The 25,305-nt window shown below is 48.2% G+C and overlaps 1 protein-coding gene across 1 annotated transcript in view; it reads left to right on the top strand.

The window, feature by feature from the left end:
- Window positions 1-25,305, top strand: part of LOC125948073 (ATP-binding cassette sub-family C member Sur) — a 43,542-nt gene that overhangs the window by 5,298 nt on the left and 12,939 nt on the right. Inside the window, exons 3-11 of the mRNA XM_049673750.1 lie at window positions 84-484; window positions 2,213-2,424; window positions 10,406-10,636; window positions 14,108-15,175; window positions 18,404-18,541; window positions 19,054-19,216; window positions 20,165-21,127; window positions 21,220-21,325; window positions 25,239-25,305. The exon at window positions 25,239-25,305 is cut by the window's right edge and continues 195 nt beyond it. Of these exons, the coding sequence (XP_049529707.1) occupies window positions 84-484; window positions 2,213-2,424; window positions 10,406-10,636; window positions 14,108-15,175; window positions 18,404-18,541; window positions 19,054-19,216; window positions 20,165-21,127; window positions 21,220-21,325; window positions 25,239-25,305 (3,349 nt within the window). The remainder of the gene's footprint in view (window positions 1-83; window positions 485-2,212; window positions 2,425-10,405; window positions 10,637-14,107; window positions 15,176-18,403; window positions 18,542-19,053; window positions 19,217-20,164; window positions 21,128-21,219; window positions 21,326-25,238) is intronic.

Here is a 25,305-nt window from a genome sequence, read left to right as displayed (position 1 = left end):
GCGATTGGTGCAAATGGGCAACTTACTGGTTCGCTTTCCACTCCTCCTTCTCCTCCTCTTCCTCCTCCTCCTCCTCCTCGCAGGCGTCATAATCTGCTGGCGTTGCATAATTTGCGGTCAATCGTACTGCTGGTTGCGGTGGTCGTTGGCATCGGCGAAATTGGCCACCAGTGGCTGACCGTTGCTCGGTTGGGCCAGGTACTGGTTGCCTGCCCAACGGACTACCCGGAAGCGGTGCACTCTCCTCAATCGGAAGCGGTTCCGTTGACGATCGACAGGAGGACGCCACCAATGGCAGTGGCTACGGAGATGCTGCCGACGGAGGTGCATCGTTCTGCTGAGCTGGCCAATGGACCGTTGCCTGCTGGTGCCTCAGTTGTCAGGGATGCGGTTCTGCTCGGTCTGGTGGCCGTTTGCGTTGGGCTGGTGGCACAAGCGACCCTGGCCATGCTGGTGCGAACCATCGAGCGACGAGATAAATGCGGTAAGTGGTATAGGCCAATTGGTCTTTGCATAGTTGCACTAGCAGTTGCTACTACTGCTGACAACGATCATCATCATCATCATCATCATCAGTGTCGCTAGTAGGATTGCACTGTCGCTCGTTACTGCCACGAATTTGAAGTGAAACAGTTCATGGTTTATGAACTACATATTCAGTTCCCGTACGATTGCCTGTCTATGCTAGCCCTCCTGCTTACACTTCTAGGTAAAACATTGCATAAGAATTTTATGCCCAAGAAGATACGTTACGTTAGTAATTATTAAATCGGAGTAATCTGATATAATTGATTTGTTTTAAATTTTCCTAATGTCCAAATCACAACATAATTTTATGGATTTTCACTAGATTTAGACATAACGACACTGGTGTATAGTCTCTAACACACATCTATAATACTCAATAAACATCCTGAGGCGCTTAATTTGCCCAGTTTTGCTTGCTTCAGCCACTTCATGCTTATGATACCTACCACGGCTTCATCTATCCGCCTCCAGATCGCTTTGTTTGCATTAGCGCAACCGTACCTAACCATACGCAGAATGTGCCGAGAGTAGTTTACCGGACTGTAAGCCATCGATTACCAAGCATAACAATCCTAGGTCAATGACCACACATGACGATCGGTCCCCGGCACAACAGCTGGGAACACACAAAACGGAACCGAGCGCAAACCATAAATTGACGCTATAAACCAGATCCACAGCCCGTTGCTCATCGGAACACGGTTGTGATAGCTTTATTGTGCCGGGACAAGGGACCTTTCTCGCTCTCGCTCGCTCTCTCTCTCTCTCGAAGCAGGAGCGCTAAATCCCATGAGCTGACACCTAGGGTTCACGGGCTCTAACTGTGACGGCTATTGGGCCCCGCGTCTCTACGCAGCCGGAACAGGCATCCGGGCGGTCGGTGGTGAAGCAAGTGGCCGTACTCGACTCCTCTGTTGACTACAGTAATAAGTTATTTACATCACCAAATAAATTTTCAATCTGAAGCAGGTCCATAAATTATGCACCAAAAGGACACTCTACTACCAACACCACCACTAACCTCCACCAACCACGACACACGGCGGTGGCCTACGTGTCGCTCTCGTTGTGCTCTCATAACCTTAAACGTCGCCATTGGGTCAACGCAATTCTGTTTCAAGTGTTGAGCCGAGGCGCTGGGTGCAGCTGCTTGGTGGAACTTGGTCGCCTTGGTCGGCTTGATATCATATTCCGCCCCGTACGAGACCAGCGGTCGCTGCTGGACTTTTCCCAAACACCCAAAACCCAGTGTCCTTGCCGCCTTGCGTTAGTGTGTATGTATGAATGTAGTGGCACTGTATGATACGCATTCTCTAGCATCGCGATGTCGGCGAGAAAATGGAGAGTAGTTTTTGGCCTCCAGCGTCCAGCGTCCAATGGAGCTTCTTCGCAGTTGTTGAATGTTGTGTTTTATTTTCGCTCGAGATGTCCTTTGCTTCGCTAACGCTTCTGTGTGGCGCAATTTTGCCGCTAGCGCCCCTTCTAACGTGTGGCGTTGGTCTGCGCCACTCCCGCTCCCCTTCCCGCGCTATCATAGATAAACGCACTGAACGGCGACAACGTCCACTACGACATCGTCGACGTCGACGACGACGACGACGGATGACTATTCTGAGAGACACTGACACGGGTGGTGGTGGGGGGGTCGCTCCACTTGGTGCCTTTTTATTTATTATCCCTGCAGGACTATTATGTATGGCCGTGGTGGCCGAAGGCGCCCAGTCGATAGTGCGATGGTGCAAATTTAAATATATCACCGACGGTGTCACCAGCGAGAGCAGCGCCACCGCGGGAGATGCCACCATCTTTGAATCGCCGGAAGTGTGCCTAACGCTGGCCGGCGCCCTGGCAACCACCGCGCTCGCCATCGTCGACGCATCTACGTGGTACCTCGAGGTAAGCTGGTCCTTTTCCCCCACGGTTTTCCTTCCTTCCGCTGTCCGTTTCTCACCCTCTCAGCATGTTCCGGAGTCTGCTTGGCGTCATAAAATCGGTAGCAGCACCTCCCGCCGCTCGGACTGATGACGACAACGACAACAACGGCGACGACGATTCCTTCCTGTTTTTATGCGCGACATCGCACATCGGCCATACCAGCACACACACACACACACACACGCATAGGTTCAGCGGCAGACATGGCAGACCCGGAGGGTTTCGTTGGTTTGAGGCCCATTTTGGTTGGAGTTTTTGTTGGGCACGCGTGTCGGTTGGTTTGTGGTCGCGGCAACTTCCCACGTTGCGGCAACAATGATAGATTCGACCGGCGCTGCTTACGCACGCTGTAATGGGTGCGTCAGAATGGACGAGATTTTAGCTCATATTTGAGGAGGTTCGGATCCGGAGGCGTTGGTTGCTGGCTGGAGGGTTTTTTGTCTGTCAAAGCCTGTGGTTTGCCATTCCATTTACATATGCTGGGATTTGTTTTTTTTTAGGCTTTGAGGTAGACCATCGCGCGGTGAAAGCGTTGTCTATTTGGTTTGAAGTTCACTCAAGGTTGCGTTTAAGTCTAGATCAAGCTGAAATGTACTGTATGGGGATAACACATTGTATGCTTTATCAAGGATACGTTGGATAAGCCTTACAGTTTCTTTGATTTAGCATAATGCAAATCGGAAATTAAACGCCTCCCGTTGATGATCGCTATCCAATATCTCGCGTCTAAATGATTCGACAATTAATCTATACAGTACCGTTGTTTTTGCCACAGATCGTTCTTTTGCATTGATAGCGTCCGTTCACAGTCTATCACAGCGCCTAGCATTAGTCGAACCGTAACGGTCCATCAACATGGGCGTAAAAACGGGAGGTGGTGATACGATTAAATGGCTCGCCGCACCAGACTGCGGTAGCTTACAGCCAACCACCAAACAGCTTATTGGCCCCCGTGTATGCTTAGGGATTATCCATGCAGATCGATTTAATCGGCCATAAAAATGTGAGTCAATTCACAGTTCCTAGAAAAGCTGGACATCAAAATGCATGTATCGATTGCACCACGAACAGCATTGCCACCTCAGTGTAGTGCAACACAACACTTACTTATTTACAAATAAACCGAACCAAGGGAAAATAAAAACCTTAAACACCACTTTATACACCCACGGGAGGTGGATGAGGTGACCACCGGTAACGCTTGTGTGTAATTAACGGCAAACAATTATGATGACACCGTAATTCAATTTGCTCACAAGCCTTACCGGTGTGCTTCATTACAAAGTCAGTTCAGCGTGGACAGTCGGAATACACTGTACACTCTGGCCGCTTTGACCTCTCTCTATCTCTATGTGTGTGTGTGTGTCTCTCTCTCTCTCTTCTGAGCTACCTGAGTGAGACCAGTGATTTGTGTGCCGCTGACAGGACATCATAAAGCGAACCGAGTGTAGTATCTACACTGTTTATCCCGGATTATCGTTCCGTCCAGTGCCCGTGGATGGTAGGGTATGGGCCAGCAATTAGCATACATTTAGCATAATTTGTTTTTATAGTAAAAATGCTACCCCTCCCTGCCGGTTGACTGGTCGTTGGTCGTTGGTGAACTTCAAAAAGACCTCGCTGTGCACTGGCCACGAAAAAAAAAGCGAGATGAAGAGCAGCATCAGCAACAGCAGGGAATGTCATTAATTTTATGGAATTTATATCGTCCTGACAGCCGTTCCTTCGTTCGGCAGATGATGCGTGAAGGTCAGCGGGGGGAAAGCGGGGTACCGTTTTTTGTTGTTGTTGCTGTTGTTGTTGTTGCTGCTGTCCCTGCTCTGATGTTGAGCCTCGGGGACAACACGAGCTTTGAGTGACACAGTAGGATGTCTGGCGTAACTGTGTGTGTGTGTGTCTGTGTGTGCCTGTGCATTTGTCATGACAGTTTGTCGTTTCACGTTCACCATCCAATCCGTCCAGTGCGCCGGCAGGACCCCCGCCAGTATAAAATAAACACGAAAAATGCATAACATTTTCGATGCATCGGTGCACTCGACGTCCGTTTTGCTCCGGTGGCTCGGTCACGTGTACGTGACTGAGACACTCAGGAACGCGCTGATGTTGCTGCTGCTGTAGCTGTGGTTGGAGATTCGATGGAAAGATACCATCTCGACGGGCTAGTTTGCGATCGAGAGTCATCTCACCGAGCGCCACTCTATGGTCACTTTTGTAATGGTTAGGTCATGCTGGCGCTGCTGGTTCTAATCCAGCGAACGGGAGGTTTAAGAGGTCCTCGGTCGTTCGGAACATTGTAACGCATTCCATCCCAATGTATCGTCATCGTCCTGGTCCATTGGGAGAGTTTAAACTTCAAGGCAGGCTCCGGGGTTCCGGGACCGGATTGGCGTGTGAGTCCGCTTTGGGAGTCAAATTTAGTTCATAATTATAATTAGATTGGCGTACATAAAAACTTGTACCGTTCTGGGCTGCCGTTCTCCAGATGCCCGCTGCGGGCACGACGGGAAGCAAAACGATCGAAACGAAGGACAGTGTGTCGGTTCCTGTTCTGCTTTCCCTCTACCTTTCCCGCTCTCTCGCTCTCACACATACATGGGTCAGCTGAAGTGGAAATAGTTTACACAATGTAGTACGATTAGTTGGTGTAGTAATTTTCGGCGCTGGGATTAAGTGAATTACCGAGTCTGGCTGGCCATGCCCATGCCCTTTGGGCTGCTGGGTTTGGATCGGTGTTCGGTGCCAACGAATGTGAAAGTTTTCAAACCGACGGCGAGCGCATTCTGCGGTGAGCATTGGCATGCGCACTGCAAATGGAATGACATTTCAAATGTATCGAGCGATTTTGTGGAAATAGTTGAGCCCTACATTCGGTTTCGTTTCATTTCAGCTACCAAGGGTATGGTTTATGCAATGGAACTTCACCTCGTTGCGGGACGGATAGACGCTTGGAGGGAAGCAATAAAGTAGCGTTTAGATTGGTCCGACCTTTCTTAAGCTGCCCTGTTGGTTCTTGCCACCGACACTTTTCAGAGGTTTTTCCCCGAGAAGTTTAACCGAAAGTTTCTACTCTGGCATGTCCAGCAAGTAAAAAGGATTGCTGTAGATGACATCAATTGTGGAGACTGACAGTATACCTGGAAAGTGTTCAGCGGCTGCCATTGAGGTGTGTCAACGTGATGAAAATTCGCTCGTCTATTGCGTGCGACGTATTAAGGGGGGGCTTCGGTTATTGCTGGTCAAAAAAGGGCTTATTTTTGACGATTTATTGTGCTGGAACCATTCAACTTTATTTTTTCAAAAGAATGTCATATTAAACTACAACTTTTCAAGAACATTTGGTTTTATTTTGGGGAAGATTTGAACTACGTTCATGGCATCCAATCGAGAAAGGCAATTTTGCAAAAATGTACTTTTTGCGGTGCCCATCGTAGCTACGTGCTGGGTCATCTGAAACATACAAATGGGTATTTTTTTGTTAGATTATAAGTTTATCCAGGTAGCCCCGTTGAGTTTTTGTTAAATTTCCTATTTTTCGATTTTTGAGAGATTTTTAAAGTTGAAAAAGTGTTACTTTTTTCGATGTTGCCTCAAAAAACGAGTTTTATATAATTAAAAGAATTATCAAAAAAAAAGTATCAACAATTTTTATAAAAACTCGACGGGGCTACCTGGCAAATAGTGTACAGATTATGTGTTTAAAATTTCAAATCGATCGGTCCAGTCGTTTTTATGCTACGATGGGCACCGACTTTGAAAACGTAGGTTTTGGGAAACGCAATTCAAAAATGCGAGATGCAGTGAGCCTTGTATGAAACTCTGTTTTTCAAAAATCCATATCTTTGTCAGTTTTGCTTCGATTGATCCCAAAACTTTACACAATACTCTTGCAAGGATAAACACTCGTAAAAAATTATAAAATGCGAAGAATTAAAATAAAATACCGAAGCCCCCCCTTAAGTCGTAAGTTTTGAGTATTCGTTGAAGGTTTTAATACACATTCAAGCAATAATTTAGCTGTGTTCGTGAGTTTTCATCAACAATTCAATTATCGAACTGGACCATCCGCTTATTCCGGTTGCTGCCAACCCTTGGCAAGTCTTTGGGGATGATTTGAAAAACGTTTTGATGTATCTTTGTGGAAGATACATTAACATTTGTGATGAACTGCAAAGTCATTGTCATACTCGATCAGTTCACGGTGGCTGGGTAACCGAAAATGATCGCTCATCAGCAGCGGTGCCCAACCATCACCATTTCTAACGAGCCCCGGAGTGACTACGATGGACGGTTAAACCATATCGAATGGGTTGGATCAAATCCTCTAACCCCCGTGCTCGAGCATGCAGCATGCGTGGACCAGGCAAAACACAAACAATGTGGCATGTAAACGGTGTATGCTTTGCGGTTTCGGCTTGGATTTTGTAACAAAATCGATCCACCCAAGCCGCAACCTGCACCGCGTTGACATTTCACGGCCATCGGGTCCATCAGCAAGCGAGCAGGGCATGGGGGTGGCGATGCAATGAGGCGAGCATGCGTTACAGGGTTGAAGACCAACGCCGTCACATAATGGTTGTGGCTGGTGGTGTGGTGGGCAACCGGGCGGTTCAACGGAAACGGTCGTGGTTTGTGGTCGAAATCGATCGGTATTCGTAGCGGGGAGGTAGCATAAATCAATGGGTTTTCCACTAATACACACACACACACACACACACACACACACACACACACACACACACACACACACACACACACACACACACACACACACACACACACACACACACACACACACACACACACACACACACACACACACACACACACACACACACACACACACACACACACACACACACACACACACACACACACACACACACACACACACACACACACACACACACACACACACACACACACACACACACACACACACACACACACACACACACACACACACACACACACACACACACACACACACACACACACACACACACACACACACACACACACACACACACACACACACACACACACACACACACACACACACACACACACACACACACACACACACACACACACACACACACACACACACACACACACACACACACACACACACACACACACACACACACACAGACACACACACACACACACACACACACACACACACACACACACACACACACACACACACACACACACACACACACACACACACACACACACACACACACACACACACACACACACACACACACACACACACACACACACACACACACACACACACACACACACACACACACACACACACACACACACACACACACACACACACACACACACACACACACACACACACACACACACACACACACACACACACACACACACACACACACACACACACACACACACACACACACACACACACACACACACACACACACACACACACACACACACACACACACACACACACACACACACACACACACACACACACACACACACACACGCACGCATACAAAACACTAGCGCGACAGTGGGGGGAAAGAAAAAAAGGGCGCATCGCGCGAGGTGTTGACAAATGTCTGCTGCCAGCGAATGTCGACGGGCATCGTACAGGTGTGGTGCATTGTTGCCGGATACGGGGTGTTTATGATAGGCGGGTGGGGTGCCTGTTCGTGGGAGGCTTCACGTGTGTTTTCCACCCTGCATTTCGAGGCGAAGGGTGCTATGTTGCGTGTGGAATTGTTTTCACTGCTGAGGGAGCTGTTGCTGCTGCTGTCACCCAATGCATGAGTGGCCGCTTGTTGGATGACACGTGCATAAACAGCGACCGGGTCGAGCATTATTTAGCGTTTAATCGGCCGATACGATGCGATAAGCTCACAAGGGTTTTCTCGGATACAGCAGGCAGGCCATGACCCTTTAGTGGGAGAAGGATGGGGTGGTTGCATGATATTATCGGTGTTATCTTGTGGTAAGCTATGCGATACTGTCGGGGGAAATCCCGAGCATTCATTAGCGTTTGGCCAGGATTTATGCTGGTGGTGGTATTTGGTAAACAATATGTAAGCTGATGCTGTTTTTTTTAATGGAATCATATAAACTAGTTTTTCGGTTTATTGATGAAGAAATATGTGAAGAAACAGTGTTTTGTATATGGTCTTCCAAAAAATGCCTTTGTTGAGATGTTCCTCAAAATTTCTATCTGTTTGTTTTATTGAGAGTATCCTTTTTGTGAAAAGGTGTTATTTTTATGAAAACGAAAACTTGGACAGTTTTTGATATTACTCCATCCAACAGCTTTACAGTTTGCAAACAATGAATGCCACAAATGCTATTTACAAATAAAACAAGTCAAAAATAGTGAAAAAGCAATATTTGTAGCGATATGAAAAGTAAAATCCTACCTGCATTAAGTTAGATCAATAGTATTCCAGATTAAATCACAAGTAATCCGCAAGTAGTCCACTTGTTATTCCATAAACATATTGGAACGTTCCTTTAGCACAGGTGTAAAGAGGTGAAAAGGATTTATTCTAAAAGTTCTTTCACGTTTTGCACTCTTCAAATTGATGCGGTATTTATTAATCATTGAAATCAGTTATTACCGGTAGCTCCTGGGGTTACGCCGGTCCGTTTACTCCGTGTGCGTGCTCTGGGTTGAGAAAGCTAGAACGACCGAGACGCGCGAGCCAGTCCACTTCATCTAGCGACCGACGACAAAAGCATTTTTGCTAACCATCCACAAGTTGAGCTCTTAGATTCCTTGTGGGCTCCTTCCCGGCCGATCCCATGAATAAATTATTGCCGCAATGTGATTTGATCGAGTGTCAAACGGGGTGACGCTCGGAATGGAGACCGGCCCGGTCCTTCACCCTCTCCTTACCCGTTTCAGGCAGAATCGATTTCACACCGAAACCGAGAGCGGGAAAAAGGTTAAAAAATGAATCGAAATAAACGCGCCTCGGTGCCGAAAGGTGAGCTCAAGATGTCAAAGCGTGTCACTTTCGGTTGCCCCTTAAAAAGGAAAGTGTTAGCGAGAGCGAGGGTGAATTTAAATGAGCCAGCAAAACGCGCCCTTGCGGGACCGCAAAGGACCGAACGCTTTGCCGTCGGATCGGTTTGGGTTCGCTGATTGATAGTGCGGCATAAGCGGAGAATTATGGAGAATATTAGGTTTTCGTATTTGTTACCCATCCACCCCTCCGCCGGGCAGTAGCTTTTATGAGGTTCGTGAAAAACAATACACTCCCTCTCCTTGCCCGTTCCAGCAACGTGCATCGTCGATTTGTCGCTGCAATGAATCATGTAACGGTGTTTTCTCGTTCTCTCTCTCTCTCTTTCTCTCTCTCTATCTCTCTCTGTCGGATTGCTTCTGTGCTTCGTTCCACAGAAAGCAAAACCAATTTTAATGGATAAGCGTGAGAGAGAGAATGAGTGAGTGAGAGTGAAATAGTGCGAGGGTACAACAAAAGGAAAAAAAAATGATGGCAGCAAAAAGGCAGCAGCGAAATGCTACAGCGAAATGGTGAACCCGATGACGGCTTCACTCAACGACACCCAGTCTGATCCTGATCGATCCAGCGGACCGTTAAAAGGGATCCTATTAATCATGTTATCGATTTTGGCTTTAATAACTTTATTTTGGGATTCTTTTTGCTGGGCTTTTTTTCTCTCTTCTTTTTCTTCCATCTTCTCTTTTCATATTTTCAGTTAGGTCGCCCGACGGATTCCCATCCCCCTTTGCATGTTCCGGTTCCTACGATCCCCGTGATCCTTGGTTCTTGGTTCTTTTTTTTTCTGCGTGCTTTAAGAAAACCCTCCACCGGCCAACATTCACCGAGTTGCTTTTCGTTTTTTTTATTCTTTCATGCATCTGTCAACTCTCCCGCCTTCGCCAACTCCCCGGTCACAGAGAAACTCGGGGCGCCGGCACGTTTCCTCGATAATGTCGAACGAGCGCAAGCTCGGCTACAAGACGCCCCATTCGCCGTTTCTGTCGAAAATCACTTTCCACTGGATCGTGCCGCTGCTGTGGCGTGGCTACCGGGAACCGCTCGAGCTCGAGAGTTTGGGCGCGCTGCACGAGAAGGACACGAGCCGCTATCACTACGATCAGTTTCTGTTCATTTATCAAAGCTACAAGGTAAGGCAACCGGAGCGTGCGCTTAGAGGATTGGGTTCGCTTTGATGGAGCGGTTACTTTGAAAATAGTTTTCCACCGATGTAAGCCCCCCCCCCCCCCCGCCCCGATGTTCCTGTTCCTGGTTGCTTCTGCTTTTTTTTCGTGTCCTACCGAGTGCTTATGTGTTCCTGGAATTTGAATCTCTTTAGAATTACAACCCCGGGCACCGTTACCACTATCGGGACGGGACTATCTTTGGTGAATGTATCCGATTCCCTCCATGGGGCAGCGCCTGCTTAGGTGTTGCTTATGGGACATAAATCAAATATTGTGCGTATACCGCTCATCGAAGCAATCCTCCTTATACGTTCCGCACAAACTGAACGTTTCCTGGGCTGGGCAACCGGTCCGAGGTCTTGTGACCGTTATCTTGCTACTTTGTCAAGCCATTCTTCGCCCATTTACTACTGTGCTAAGCTGGGTCTAACCCTCGGCCAGCGAATTCTTGATCAAACGGAGAGTAAGAGAAGGAGAACGGAAGAAAGAAAGAGAGCGAAAGAGAGCGAAAAACAGGCGCAAAGCAAGCAGCATAACTTTCCGCACTCCCGTTCTTAGCGTTAGTGGGTTTGTCGTCGCTGTAACTATTAAATAATGGCATGATTAATTATGCCACAAGCCATAGTTCGGTCACAGTTTTGCCGAGAAAGTTGCAAACACCTTGTCACCGAAGTGCTTCCCACAGGTTTTTCTTCCCCATCCCCAAACACCGTGTTTCGAAGAAGAGTTTTCTCCATAATTTTGCTTAATTTTCTTCTGATAGTCGTCCACGGTCGTGGCTGGCGTAGTCATTGCGCACATGTTTTGTGCCAGCACAATGTGACGATAAGTTTGTAGGTGGGCAACAGTAACTTCCAGTAAATGGCATTGCGTTGTTGCAAACTAAGTTAGGTCGACAAAAACCCGTCAATTGCTGCATTTAACAAGGGAGAGAGAATCAACACAAAGAGGATAGCAATTTTAAAAATAAACATAAGAAAAACATCGACATCGACAATGACAGAATTATGAAATTAACCGAGTAGTCTAATGACCAGATTATCCTTCTGAGACAAAGGGAGAGAGGCTGCCAGAGAAGCACCTGGCACCTGGGGGGGTGCGTATTGCAAGCCGTCTGATATCAGCGAGCATATCTGGTCCATCTTCGACACGACGGTCCGCCAGCACGGTGAAGCACATTAACCCCACCGTTTGCCACTGAAACCGCTGTACGGGATAATCGTGTATGCGTGCAAGCGTGCGTGCGTGCGTCAGGGCGCACAACCCTTTTCACTTTCGGTGACAATTCACCGTCGACCCACGCAGCACACTGCCAGGTTGTCGCGTCTCGGGCAAATTTGTGGCAAATTAGGAATGGCGTCAAAGCCGGCCGGTTGACGGTTTTGCTTTATTTCCTTGCTCTTTTTTTTGGCCTCCCGTGGAAAGGGAAGATCCATGTCAAAGCCCGCAAGACGCGCTCCGGGAGGGGCGGTTGTATCCTTCATTGAAATGGGACGAGGAGAGAACAAAAAGGGGATTACACGGACTGATAATTAATTCACTTCAGCACCTTGGCTAGGAGCTGGAAAAATTAATGTCAAGCCGACACCGTCACCGGTAAGAGAGGACCTGCTTGTGTATATGCGCTCACCCCTTTCATCCACCCACCCCCGCTCCACACTTCCTCTGGGGAACACTTTGCTGGCGAGTAAAATAGATTTTTAACAGAGAGGTTGCGGCTTCGTTAATGCTGTTCCGGGGCCCCGAGAATAGTGCAGGATGATGTAGTCCCGTACTTCCCCATCTGTCCACGACCACCGCGGGATGGCCACCTCGCTCCCCCTCCCCCGTTGCTGGTCATGATGAAAACATGGATTTTTAAACCAACCACTGAGTCCTTGCGTGTGGAATAGAGAAGGAAGGGTGCATGCCGAGGGGGTGGGAGAAGGAGGGAGGTGGTTGACTGGGCTAGCTGATAAGCGGCTTCGTGGCTCCCATGCAAATCAACGGACCTTCGAGGGTTTGCTTTTTTATTTTTTTATTTTTAAGGACGAGGCCTCAAAAGGGTGCACATGAATGGAAAGGTTTGTGGTGTGGTGCTATGCTATCTTTGTTTTCTTATCGTACCACAAACATGAGCCACCCCCCGGGAGGGCTGGGAAAAGGCCAACGCCTTTTCTGCGGAACCGCTCGCTCCGGGATCCAATTACTCTTCTTCGTTGTGCCGCTTGACGGAAAGAAGTTTCCTCTCTCATTTCTCTCTCTCTCTCTCTCTCTCTCTCTCTCTCTTTCTGTCGTGCTTACTCTTGCCCCGTTACCTTTTGTCCTCCGAAGAATTGCGCTGGTAGGCTTTTTGCCACCGGCATCATCCTATTCGCGCATCCATCCGCTCTCAACTGGATGCCATTCGTTCGTCTCGCCACACCCCGTCTCACTTGGACCTTACTTTTCATTGCAAATTTTCACCAAGACATAAATCAAAGCAATTTTTTTTGGCCCACACAAACACCATCCGGTGTCGGTTGGAGGTTTTTGGTATATCGGATTGTAAACGGCCTGCTTGGCGCCTGCTCGTAGGCTTTCTCGTAGGGTGATCTTGCGCTTGCGGAGGTCGCTTACGATCGCACCGTGGGCTTGATTTAGTGCACCGTTTTCACTCTTCACACTCGCTCGCTGGTGAAGCAGTGGTTCGTCGTGGTTGATGGGCTTCGCTTCTTGCCTTCATTTGCACCGGCCGGAACCGTGGTTTGCGTTCCGTGGCGGGCAGCATGTTATCTGCCAACACGTGGGTGCTAAATGGTTGCGGTAATTTCTGTTTTTTTTGTTATCAAAATAAACGGAAAACTGCGAAACGTTTCATTCCAGCATTCGTTTGCTTCTTATCGAAAAGGGCTGTTAAATGAGCGATGGGTTACGTTATACGCATGTACCTCATTAAAAAGTCCCGTGTAATTTCATAAAACATGTTTTGATTAACACAAATTCTCTTTTTTCGCGCGCAAATCTTTTAAAATCGTGAAGAACCAAGCGCCTCCATCGGTTTTGAAAATTATCATGCGTCTTTATTCGAATGATCGACACCGATGGAGGCGCATGGCCCTTCATGATTTCAAAAGAATTGCGCCTTGAGCAAACCTTGTTTTAAGAGAAGACTTTGTGTTTATTACAACATTTTTTGTTAGGTTATGCATAGCTGGATGCTCCTACGTCCTCTAGCGTGCTTTTAGTGAGGTACGTGCATGGACTGTAGCCCGTCCTAGACACATTGAAGGGATACTTCAACTATCCAGGGACACTGGGTACCCCGGAGGTAGTCTCTCTATCATTCTTACTGTCTGTTCCTTTCTCTTTTCCTCATCCTGTTGTGTTGTTAAAAAATTCAAACGAAACACCTACATTAATCGTCATTTTTGTTCCCTTTGTCATCATGGCGACATCAACAACGCGACCGCGAAGAGCACCCGTGCCTCGCTGTGGCGCTGCTACGTGCGCAACGGATGGCGTATGTTTCTGGTGGGCGGACTACTGAAGCTGGCCGGTGACCTGTGCGCACTCGTGGGCCCCCTTTGCATTTCCAATATTGTCGATTACATAGCGACCACGACACAGACAGAACCGCACAGCAATCCGGGCAGCAGCGGCAGTGCGGTCGCTGCTGGGCTGGTTGCCGCCGTGTCAGCATCCTTAATTTTGGGCAATGATACGACGGCAGCGACCTCGCTGACGGCTGAAGGTGCCGTCGACAAATCGAATCAATCACCCAATGGCATGGCAGATAGCGCAGCCGGAACCGGAGTACTTGGTCAACCATCACCGCAAGCACCACCACCACTACCGCCACCAGTGGCCGCCCTGTTAACGTCAAGCTGGTCGTCGTTCTTCGCGAACGGCTGGATCGTATGCGTTCTGGTGCTGATCGCGTCGTTAGCCCAGGGTACCCTTTCGCAGGCCAGCACCCACCTGATGGACGGTGAAGGCATCCGGTTGAAAAATGCACTCCAGGGGCTGGTGTACCGGAAGACGCTGCTGCTCAGTACGAGCTGTTTCCACGCGGCAACCCCACACCACCAGACCAGAGGTGAACCACAGCGAGACCCACCGAACGAGGGACCCCCGCACTGGGACCGTACGAATCGCAGGCGGTCAAAGGTAAGCGACGAGGCTGAGCTGGCTCCTGCCGATGCTACGGCGGCGGATGTACAGAAACATGGTACGGCACGGTACGCAAACAGCATCGGCGAAGTACCGCCATCGCGCGGTGCGTCGACCAATGTCAATCGAGCTCACGATGACCGACCGGAAATTGTCGGAACCACAGCGACCCGCGACGGTACCGGAAATGGAGCGAGATCGGGACGCACGACAGCAGGACGGGACGGAGACGATGCGCCCAGGAGTAGAAGCGGTGAACAAATGGGTAGCATAACTGACAGTGGCACCATTACCAACCTAATGTCGGACGATGCGTTCAACGTGATGTCGTTCGTGAAGATGGTCCACTACGTATGGGCCATTCCGCTGAAGGTAAGCATACTTTTAGGGGGGGTGGGGGGTTGGAGCAGGATGCGACACTGGGGTGCATTTGCGCGCGCGCTTGCGTTTTAGATTTTGTACGCAAAACAAAGGATGGGGAGGGGAGGGAGGGGTATCTGGCAAAAGCATGTTTGTTTTGTTTGCAACTTTGATGCAGGCACACCGTATCGGCACTTCAATCGTTCGTTGACGTGCTGGTTGTGTATTTTACAACGTAGCATGATTTTGTCATATCTTTCTGTAATGCTCGCAACAGTGCACCATTATTGCGCGACAGGAGAATATTGCGCTAGAATATTGCTTTAGTATGAAAATACATCGGTAATCGTCAGTTATATAGTTATTGGGAATTTATAGTTTTGGGAATATTAGTTTTTTCGTTCTAGAATAAGTCATGATCCAGAGAAATGTTGTCACACTAGGCAAATTTGCAGGAGGCAAATCTAGCATGATTTCCGAGATGATTTTTTTTTTAAAGCTATACATGTTCCAAACTTCCATTTATCATTGCATTGATAAATGGTTTGTGAAATATTATTTGTACCACATAACTAAAATGTATACTTCACTACCTTTAAAGATTTTTAAACTGCCTTTCAAATGATGAAACATTCAACTTGCGTGCCTTCAGCAAATGAAACTCCCTGCATAGATGGATGCTTCATTTTTGCTGAAGTGCTCGATAAACGCCCAATTCGCTTCTTCGGAGCCAATAAAGAGTTGCTCCCAAATTCCTCCCGTAATTCTCTTCCTCGTCCTCTCTGTTCTTCGACTGGTGGTGGCAGGTGGCGCAGCTGTGATAACAGTACCGTCATCGAACGCTGAAACCCATCCCATAGCCAAAAAAAAAAAAACATCGGCCGCCGGTGATTATATTCAATTATTCTGATTGCGTTGCACTTTGTGCCGATCACTTTCCGTGTGGCGTGTGTTTGTGTTTGCGCGGTTACGGTGCATCGGAGGTCAAAAGTTGGTCGTGGTTGCTTCACACCGAGCTTCACGATTTTTCGAGAAATTTTCCAAACAAGCGCGAGTTGGGCCAGTAAGTTTTATCGGTGCTTTTAAGTTTTTCAACGCGATAATTGCTTCCATAGAAAATGATAACTTTTGCTGTTGAGGCAGCAAACCGTGCCAAGAGGATCAAGATGACCCTCGGCGGTGCTGGTGTAAATTGGCAAACTAATAAAGCATTAGCACGGGAAAAGCTGACGGTCTAACAAATTAGGAAACTATAGTTTACTACAGTCTTTTTGAGCTTGGGAGTGAAACATGGATCATTAGGAGTTTGCGTTCGAAACCATCGTAGCAATCAAAATCTTTATGCTCGAGTCGGTTTGAAAGTTGGTTTGGAATGAATCTTCAACGATTCGAGAACATTAAAACACTTTACTGTGGCTTAAAAAGGTCCTGCCTCTGTGGCCATACGTGATCGTGACCGTTTATCGAGTTCTACGATGGCAAATTGTATCACGACTCGTACGCCCTTTCTATGAACAGATGAATCAAATTAACAGTGAAAGACAAACAAGGTACATAGGTCAGAGCGTCTGGTTTTTGTGGAGCTGGTCCTCTGACCTGTGCTGGAGCAAGTTTTCCAATAAACGATTCACTATGGCCGAGGCATGACAGGGTAGCAGTTACGCATCGTAATGACCATTATGTACCCATTAACATTCGAGAGCGTTTCACGTAGCCCAGATTTGATGCAGGGCTGACCTGGTTACCTGTTTTACTGGCATCGTGAGGTAATTTCCGGTATCGCTTTCAATATACATCTGAGCGCAAAGTGTCACTAACGATGATGATGATGATGATGATGATGATGGGATTGGCCTAATTATATTTATTTTAAAAGGGACCAATAATGGTCGATTTGAGGAACAACTCTGAAAGAATGGTAGTGTGAGGTATTTTAATGAGGATGGTACACCCATTCCCAATGATGAATTCCAGCAAACTTTCCGTCCATGCACCACTTTAAATAGGTCCGGAACGTGAAGAATAGAGCTTTACAGCGGCTTACTACGGATTGCAGTGGAATGGCGTCCGAAACGGATGTTTCATTCATGATCTAGCATATTAAGTACAACCTGCATCGGCACCCAAAACGGCGCAGGGCATCTTTAATGAGGTCATCTCGAAAAGAGAGCTCAAAGATACTTCCCTGACCGACAATTTCTTCGGGAGTCTTTCACCCGCGGTAAAATATTCCCCCACATTCTCTCATCTTTTCTTCACCATTCTCGCAGTCTCTGAAGTCATTAGTACGCGGGCTGGTGGAGTGTCTTGGCCCATAATAGCCCCCTTTCCGGGAACCTTCTCTAGCGTAGCGAACACTCGTGGGAAGCTACTAGAGCTGCGAACTGGCCAGCGAGTAGCAAAAAGTGTGATAATTTGAAATTACAAATTAGTTGGCGACATTAGCCAACCGGTATAGCGCGCTACCTCGCTCTACCTCGCTAAGGCAGAAAAAGGTAAAGTGACAAACGGGAGCCAAAATGGGAGGAGGCTTCCGAGAAGTGACATCAACGTCGGTCATCTCTGGCGTGCGCTCGTGATGGGGGGGGGGGGGGGGGGGGGGAAGGGATGCAAAATGCTCTTGCCGTACCAGGCCAAGGCCATCATCATCTTGGCCCGCTGATTGGGGCTAGGACGAAAAACGCTAAGTACTTAATCCCGGTTATGGTTGCGGGTTCTCCATTGTGCTGTTTGTTCTTGTTTCGAGTGTTTCGAGCGAGCGCTCTCTGGTGACCTAGACGCAGTAGCTATTACCGCCGAGGGTAGGAGCGTTTCGAGAGGGAAGGTTGACTACCGCATTGTTCCGGTACAGGGCGGTCCACCCGGAAGTACAGGGAAGAGAACTATTTCTACAAACAAGCAGGTGAACAGGTGCCAGAGGACGGGTTCATTAATTTGATCGAAGAAGATGATAATGCAGTAATAGAGAGACTAGACTCCTTCGCTACTTATACTGTTTTCGCTGGCGCGTTTGCGGACGTTCCTGCTTTTTGCTCGTCAGTAATGAACCGAGCATCATTTTCAATTCATTACTTCGCGATATGACGGCGAAAGACTAGCCGCCATCAACGATTCCGCGGTGGAAAGCCATGATTTATGTTCACCTTCTTACTCACTCACAGGATCACTCTGGCAAGAAAGGAACGAAATCCTTTTTCCTTTAATATTTAATTACTGTCTGTCTCTTCCTCTGGGTTTCAGATCGGTGTCGTGATGTACCTGCTGTACCGGCAGCTCGGGATTAGCACAGTAATTGGATCGGTCGTTTGCATCGTCACGATGACACCGCTGCAGCTACTGATCGGCAAGCTAATGGCGGCCAACTCGAAGAAAGCTTCCGTAAGTACACGTCTCTGGAGTGCAGGTGTTAGGAGACGTGCGTGTGCTACGAGACTTTGTCTAACGGGAACGCATTAATTATGGTTTCCAGTCAATCGAGACAAAATTCATGATGGAAATGGAAAACGTTTTGAATGTCGTTACAGCTTGTAAAGAATATTTTTGTTCAAACACTTCACTATTATAACAAACTAGACTACTAGATAGCCTCTTCCACAGTTTAGTGCATTGCGCTAACTAAAAGCAAACCATAGGTAGCATAGCTTTTACAGGAAATTCTCATTCCTAAATGACCTGTCCAACGTATCCGAGGTAGAAATCTATTAACATCAACACGGCAAGGTAGCCGTCTGCTGATGGTGAAGTTCTATTGAATAGTTTTTCCTGTACCGTACCATCGACTTTATAATCGGGCTCACTCACCGTCTGTCTGTCTTTCTCTTTCTCTCGCTCTCTCTCGCTACCTGTACCTGTCACCGGCCACTCCTGTCACCCGCTCCCCGGCAAAGCAGGAATGCACCGACGAGCGGCTGCGACGCATCAACGAGGTGCTGCTGGGGATCAAATTAATTAAACTGAACGCATGGGAGGGTGTGTTCAAAGATAAAATATCCGTCGCCCGCCAGCAGGAGCTACGCCATCTCGACCTGGACTCGATCTACTGGACGCTAATGAGTAAGTTTTCCAGCGACGCTGCCCTGTCCGGTTCTTTGGGTTCACTTTGGGACGTTGTTCTGGACGTTTTTCGGGGTCGGTCGGTTGTGCTTTATCAGCGATCTGCCCGATAGGTATGTGTCCACTGCGGGGCCACCTATAATGAAGGATGGCGGCATCAGATCCCACGCTGAGCTGCGCTCGTTCCCATCCTTTTTAGCTTTTCGACCAACGGTTTAATGCTTCGTCGTATGTCTGGTCTGTCCTGGTCAGGGCCTTTTTAAGGGTTCGAGGTGGCCCTTCGGTGAATTGGGATACTGGTACACCGGGCACCGGTTCACCGGTTCGGTGCGGTGTGCGCCATGGAATTTCGGTTCATTTCATTCGCTGCTGATTAGGATCCTTTCGTTTGCTTTCAATTTGAACCGGCATACCTTTAGAGGCGGGATTCATTAAACTGCTCGAGGTGTGGCGTTGTGCTCTTAACCTTGAGTTCAGTTCATGAGATGATGGTGTTACCGCAGACTACCCAGCAGTAAGAGTACAGAGTAAGAGTTGCACAATAGAAACTGGCTTTTTATTTATCAATATAACCACTGTCTGGGATGCTGACGTTTGAAATGGCCCAATGCCTAACCACAGCCTACTGACAGCATAGTTGCGGATTACCTTGGCTACGGTTTCCTTGGTTGCAAACGGTACCGTTCCTTCGTCAGCAGAACCTGCCAACTCGTTACAACGGATGTATTGTACTCAAAGAATTCTAAAGAAATTGTAAACGATTTAGCAACAATGTAACCATCCAGGATGCCTCTTGGCAGACTCGGTGCGATGAGTATTGGGTGTTGCTGTACGTTAGAGTAATCTACCGATAACTGGTGATGATGGGTGGACCTGACACTGTTATCACTTGAGATTGATTGCTAATTTGTATCATTCTATACGCACTCACTCACACACTCATTCCAGTGCTGCTGACACACGTTTCCTCGGTTCTGATCACGATCGTAACGATTGCCGTGTTTCTGGGGCTCGAGAACAATCCGATCGAGCTGACCGCCGGTCGGCTGTTCGCTTCGTTAGCCCTCTTCAACCAGCTCACCGTCCCGCTGTTTATCTTCCCCATCACCATCCCGGTGACACTGTCGGCCATCGTAAGCACGAGTCGACTGGAAGCTTTCCTGAGCCAGCCGGAAGTCGAGCGGGGCTCACTCGAGGGCATCCGGACGATGGCACGCATCCTGAGCCGCAGCAATGCCTCGCTGGATATGTATGAATCCGGCGATGAAGAGGAACCGCCAGAAGATGGAGTGACCACTACCGAGGCGGATCCATTACGTGGCCAAGAGCGGGAAGAAAGGACAGCCGCTAGACCACAGCCGGAGCCGCAAACCGTGGTGCACGATTGCACCACAGTGACTCGAGAGGAAAGCATAAAATCGCTCGGCAATGATCAGGTTGATCCGTCGGATAACCGGACCGGCGAAGGGCGATCGAGCTTGGAGCGCACCAAACTACCACCCTCCAGTCAGCACTCGTCGATCAGTTCCTCGACATCGCGCTCCATACGTTCCGGGATCGGGCGTAACGATGACGAGGAGGCAACGTTGACGGTGAGCGAGCGAAAAACGGTGCGACTGCCAAGACCGGCCGCCAAGTACCAAAAGACGGCGGTCAACCCTCGTGTGAAGCTCAAGAAGAACAGCCAGCTATCGGTGAGCGCACGGTTGGAGAAGTGTCGCCAGAAGCAGAAACATCTGGCCCGGGAGATGCGCTTCGGTGTGCCGGATGATGCGGCGGTTTACCTGCAGGATGCACGGTTCCGCTGGAACGGCGCAAGACAGGATGAGGCGGCAGCGGAGGCGGATGCGGCGAATGCAGTCCATCCACCGGATGGTACCTTGCACATCGAGCAGTTAACCATCCCGAAAGGTGAGTAGCAAGTGGTGTGGTGCGCAATCGAGCAAGATTAACAGCCAGCTCTTTCCGTTTCCTCTTCTCCAACCTTCGCCTTCCACCATCAGGCAAACTGACCATGATCGTGGGGCGTAGCGGGAGCGGCAAATCGTCCCTGCTGGCGGCTCTTCTCAAGGAAATAAATCATCTTTCCGGCGAGCTGCTCTGGAACAAGTAAGTAACCAATGAAGAGAGTGAGAGAGAGAGAAAGAGAAATAGAGAGGCCGGTTTCTTTTCGCCTACGGGCTTTGGGGGGGAGGGGGGGGGGGTCCAGCCTGTGGCCGGTGGAAAACTTTTGCTTCGAACCGAGAGTCGTTCAACCGTTTGACAATCGGACTGATTAGGAGCGGTTCGTTGCCTTCGAGATTAGGCGCCCACATGACCGGCAACCAGGGGCAACCGCCGTTGCCGTTGGAAACTCATTCAAATGGAAAACGGCACCAGGAGGGATACGGATCATCCTCATCCCACCCTCCCCCCCCCCCCCCCCCCCGGCCGGGCCGGTTACATGGTGCATGGTGGTGGCGAGCTTTGACCAAAAAGTTTCCATCGTCTCGAAACAAAAACTCCAAGTCCGTGCCCAAGAATTGGAAACTGTCGTAAAGGGACCGAGAAGAACGGCACACCCAACGGTATTTAGGATCTCGAACGTTCGCCCTTTTGTTAATTATATTTCCAGGGATTCTATTTCGGGAACGAATTGATTGAATATGATACCGGATCGCTGATCGATGCCCGGCGGCCACTTGCTGTGCAATACCATTTCAGATTAGCCGCCAGGGGGAAGGTTTTTACATTAAAACTCAATTACACTGAACCACCCAGAACCGCGCATCTCAGAAGTGGGGCTTTTAATATTAGTACCTTGCTCTCTATTTCCCGGATGGAGGGGGGATCTTTTGGCAGGATGAGCACGGTTCGAACACGATGACCGTTGATGGTCAAAATTGTAGCAACATGTCAATCACTTACGGTGGGAGGCTGGCCTAGGCCGACGCACCATGACATCAAACTGCTTAAGCGAATGATTAATGGGATGCCTTCCGGGCCGCAATGTTGTCGGTCCTTCTTTTTTCGCTTCGAGAGAGCAGTCGTTGATCGATGGCATCAATGGTTTTGGCGCTCAAGAGAAGGCTTTCGAAGTGATTAGCTCTAAAGCATGATGATCAGCTATTGACAACAGTTAGGGGGTAGATTTTGGCCCGCTTTAGATAGCATTTCAGCGCTTGTTCACGACTCGTAGCTCGATGAGTTGCGACAATAATCTCCGTGCTCTTGGTGAGAGTCTAAGAGTAATGATATACAGGGATTAAACCAATTAGTGCTTCTTGCTTGTCTTGAAATAGTTGCCATTTTTATGAATGCTTAGAAATTACTTTGATTTTGAAGCACAAAACTTGATGTGGCATCATTAGTTACTTCACAAATAAGCTACTATACATTTCAATCGAATGAACGGCTCCTGACATTTTTAAAGGTCGCCCAATAAATCTGTTTTGATTCATTCGTGTGATCGATACTGGTCGAAGGAGAACCGGTCCGTGCAGAACGTAATTTCTATAACCGTGCCTCATGCTCGCGTTGGCAAACTAGTGCCCATCAAAGCAATCATCATTCGCACCATCGCAGCCTAATAATCCACTTTCACAGAAAATTTTATCTCTCTTCCGCCGTTATCGGTATAAACTCGCTGCTCGGTCGAATTAGGCTAGATTCCCCGCTTATTTTTTGTTCATTTTTTGTTGTACGACTTACTCTCCCTTTTCATGTCAGAATGTTCGTTGCGATGAGGATATGGGAATAAAAGTTAAACTAATAAATTCATAGGAAGAATCAATTCCACCGTTTGGCCAGAGGTCCGACCCCCTGTACCGGACCGTACCGAAAAAAGCCGAAACGATGGTTGTAGGTAAACATAAATAACGATTGCATTCCCCCTCGTCGCATGGCCACCACCAAATTTTATGTTCTCGAGTGGGATGGATGGTCCGGTGCTTGCCGGTGCTTATTTGACGACCATTTATGGCGATTTATTGGAGCATCCTGTCATCGTGCAGAGGTATGCAGGGATGCTGTTTTTTTTTCCGCGCTGCTGTTCTCGTTCTCGTGGTATGGTTGAAATGCGGGAATATTTGAGCGTGAACCATAGATTTCAAGAATTTTTGTGCACCTTTTTCGGTCTCTTTACGGTTACGTTTCGGATGACGTTTGTTTCTGTGGCATCGTTTTTGGAGCAGAGGATATTGGGAGTCCGGGAATTGTGGTGTGCGGTATGTAAAGCGGGAAATGCATCGAAAAGTGTAGCACTTGCGTTTCCTGTAATAGAGTTATGTACTAGAGAATGACTTTTTCACTCTATTATCTGTTATGAATCCACACTTGACATGCACATTATCTTTTACGGATAATTATGACAACATTTATGAGACTCGGTGATGCATAATCGTTCGAATAAATACGATTGAGTTACTTTCTTCCTGTGTAGTACTATGTGCGAGAAGCAGAATCCAATGAAATCTCAATGTTTTGAAGAAAAGGAATACATGAACGATGATTCAAATTTGCATCGGAATCGGTAACAGCAAGGTTTAAGTAGAGTAGTGAAAGCATCCATGACAATCTTTTTCCATCACACCTGACTGAACAAACAATCTGTATATCCTTTTAATGAAATTCTTTGTACAAAAATCGAAGAACTTCCGTTTTCCGTTCGATTGATCGGCGGAAAGAAAAGCTTCCGGGAAACACTATGCAACCAGGATGCTGCGCGACTGCATATGCTGTCTCGTGACCGTACGTGACCGTACGTGACCCGCGCAGTCTTTACTCTAAACAATGAACCCTTACCCCGGGGTATCAGGGTAACAGGACACACACACATATGTGCTGTCACTTGCTGAAAATGAAATAAAAAAAAACTCATCGAAGCTGCTTCGCGAAACACGAGCGGAATGACCAGCAGGAGAAGCGCCGGAGTTATTTCCACACGGTTCAGTTATTATAAACAAAGCCATTGGAGTGCGGGTTTGGAAACGGCGGCTGAAACAGACGGGACGATGCCGCGAGTGTGGCAAATGAAACATATGAAGAGAAAGGAAGCGCGGAGGAGTACGATACAGTACAAACAATCAGTGTTTTGACGGTTTGAGGAACGGGAATGAGGCAGAACGCGGAAGCAGTGCCACTGCAACTGCAACTGATGCTGGGATGGTGTGCCACCGAAACACTGTACAGCCCGAGGCCACGAAAACGGTCGTTAATCGAATCTGCTCTCGAGAGTGCCACGTTCACTCGATAGCTCGCGACATTTCGAGCGCCGTGCGGATTGCTGGCGTGTGGGAAGTCGGGGGACATGGCGGATCGGCTACCGAAGAAGCATCGTTCTGACGATTGACTCGTGGGTGTTCCAACTAGTTGTCCGATTTCTCTCCCTGCGGGCTAGCGAAATTGTTTGTGAAACTTTATTCGATTTTTCTTTCTTTCTTCTCTATCTACCGGGTTGCGCGGTCGGTCGCACTGGCCTTCGGATAGTTGGTTGAATCACGATTCTGCACTCACACGGTGTGGCGAATGGATGTATTCTTTTTGGCAGGATGTGCAGGGGACTCAATTCGCGGAAGTGATTCGCTGCCAGCATAAATCCGGTTCTAGCTCGTGTATCGGTTGTCAAACAGCTGGATACGTTGTATCAGGGGTTGGCGTGAAAACGAATTACTGGAGTGACTCTTCATGGATGCACATTTTTTATTTCAATTTCATGTGTTGGTTGGCTGATACTACAAGACAAGACAAAGGTGTAGATGAAGATCTAATGCTAATTTCAATTGAAATGAATAATATTTGCCTACGACTTGGACTGCTCCAACACTGGTTGCTACTTTTCAATGAAATTCAATCGACTTTGTTGCTAACTGCCTTGCGGTGCAAGGCTTGCTGCGTGAGAAGCAACTCGACAACAAGTCGACCGCCTACTGGGGAGTAGCCATCCAACAGCGCCTCCGATTTACGATCACTTTGTGCACTAGCAGTCTATTGATTACAGCTCTCGTTTATCGTTCCTTCCTACCGATTGTGACTGCTCGTGCAGATACTCGACGATTGCGTACGTGCCGCAAAAGGCCTGGCTGCAGAATGCCACCATCCGGGAGAATGTC

Source organism: Anopheles darlingi, chromosome 2 (genome assembly GCF_943734745.1).
Source record: "Anopheles darlingi chromosome 2, idAnoDarlMG_H_01, whole genome shotgun sequence".
Classification (NCBI taxonomy): domain Eukaryota; kingdom Metazoa; phylum Arthropoda; class Insecta; order Diptera; family Culicidae; genus Anopheles; species Anopheles darlingi.
This window is presented reverse-complemented; position numbering and strand designations above follow the sequence as displayed.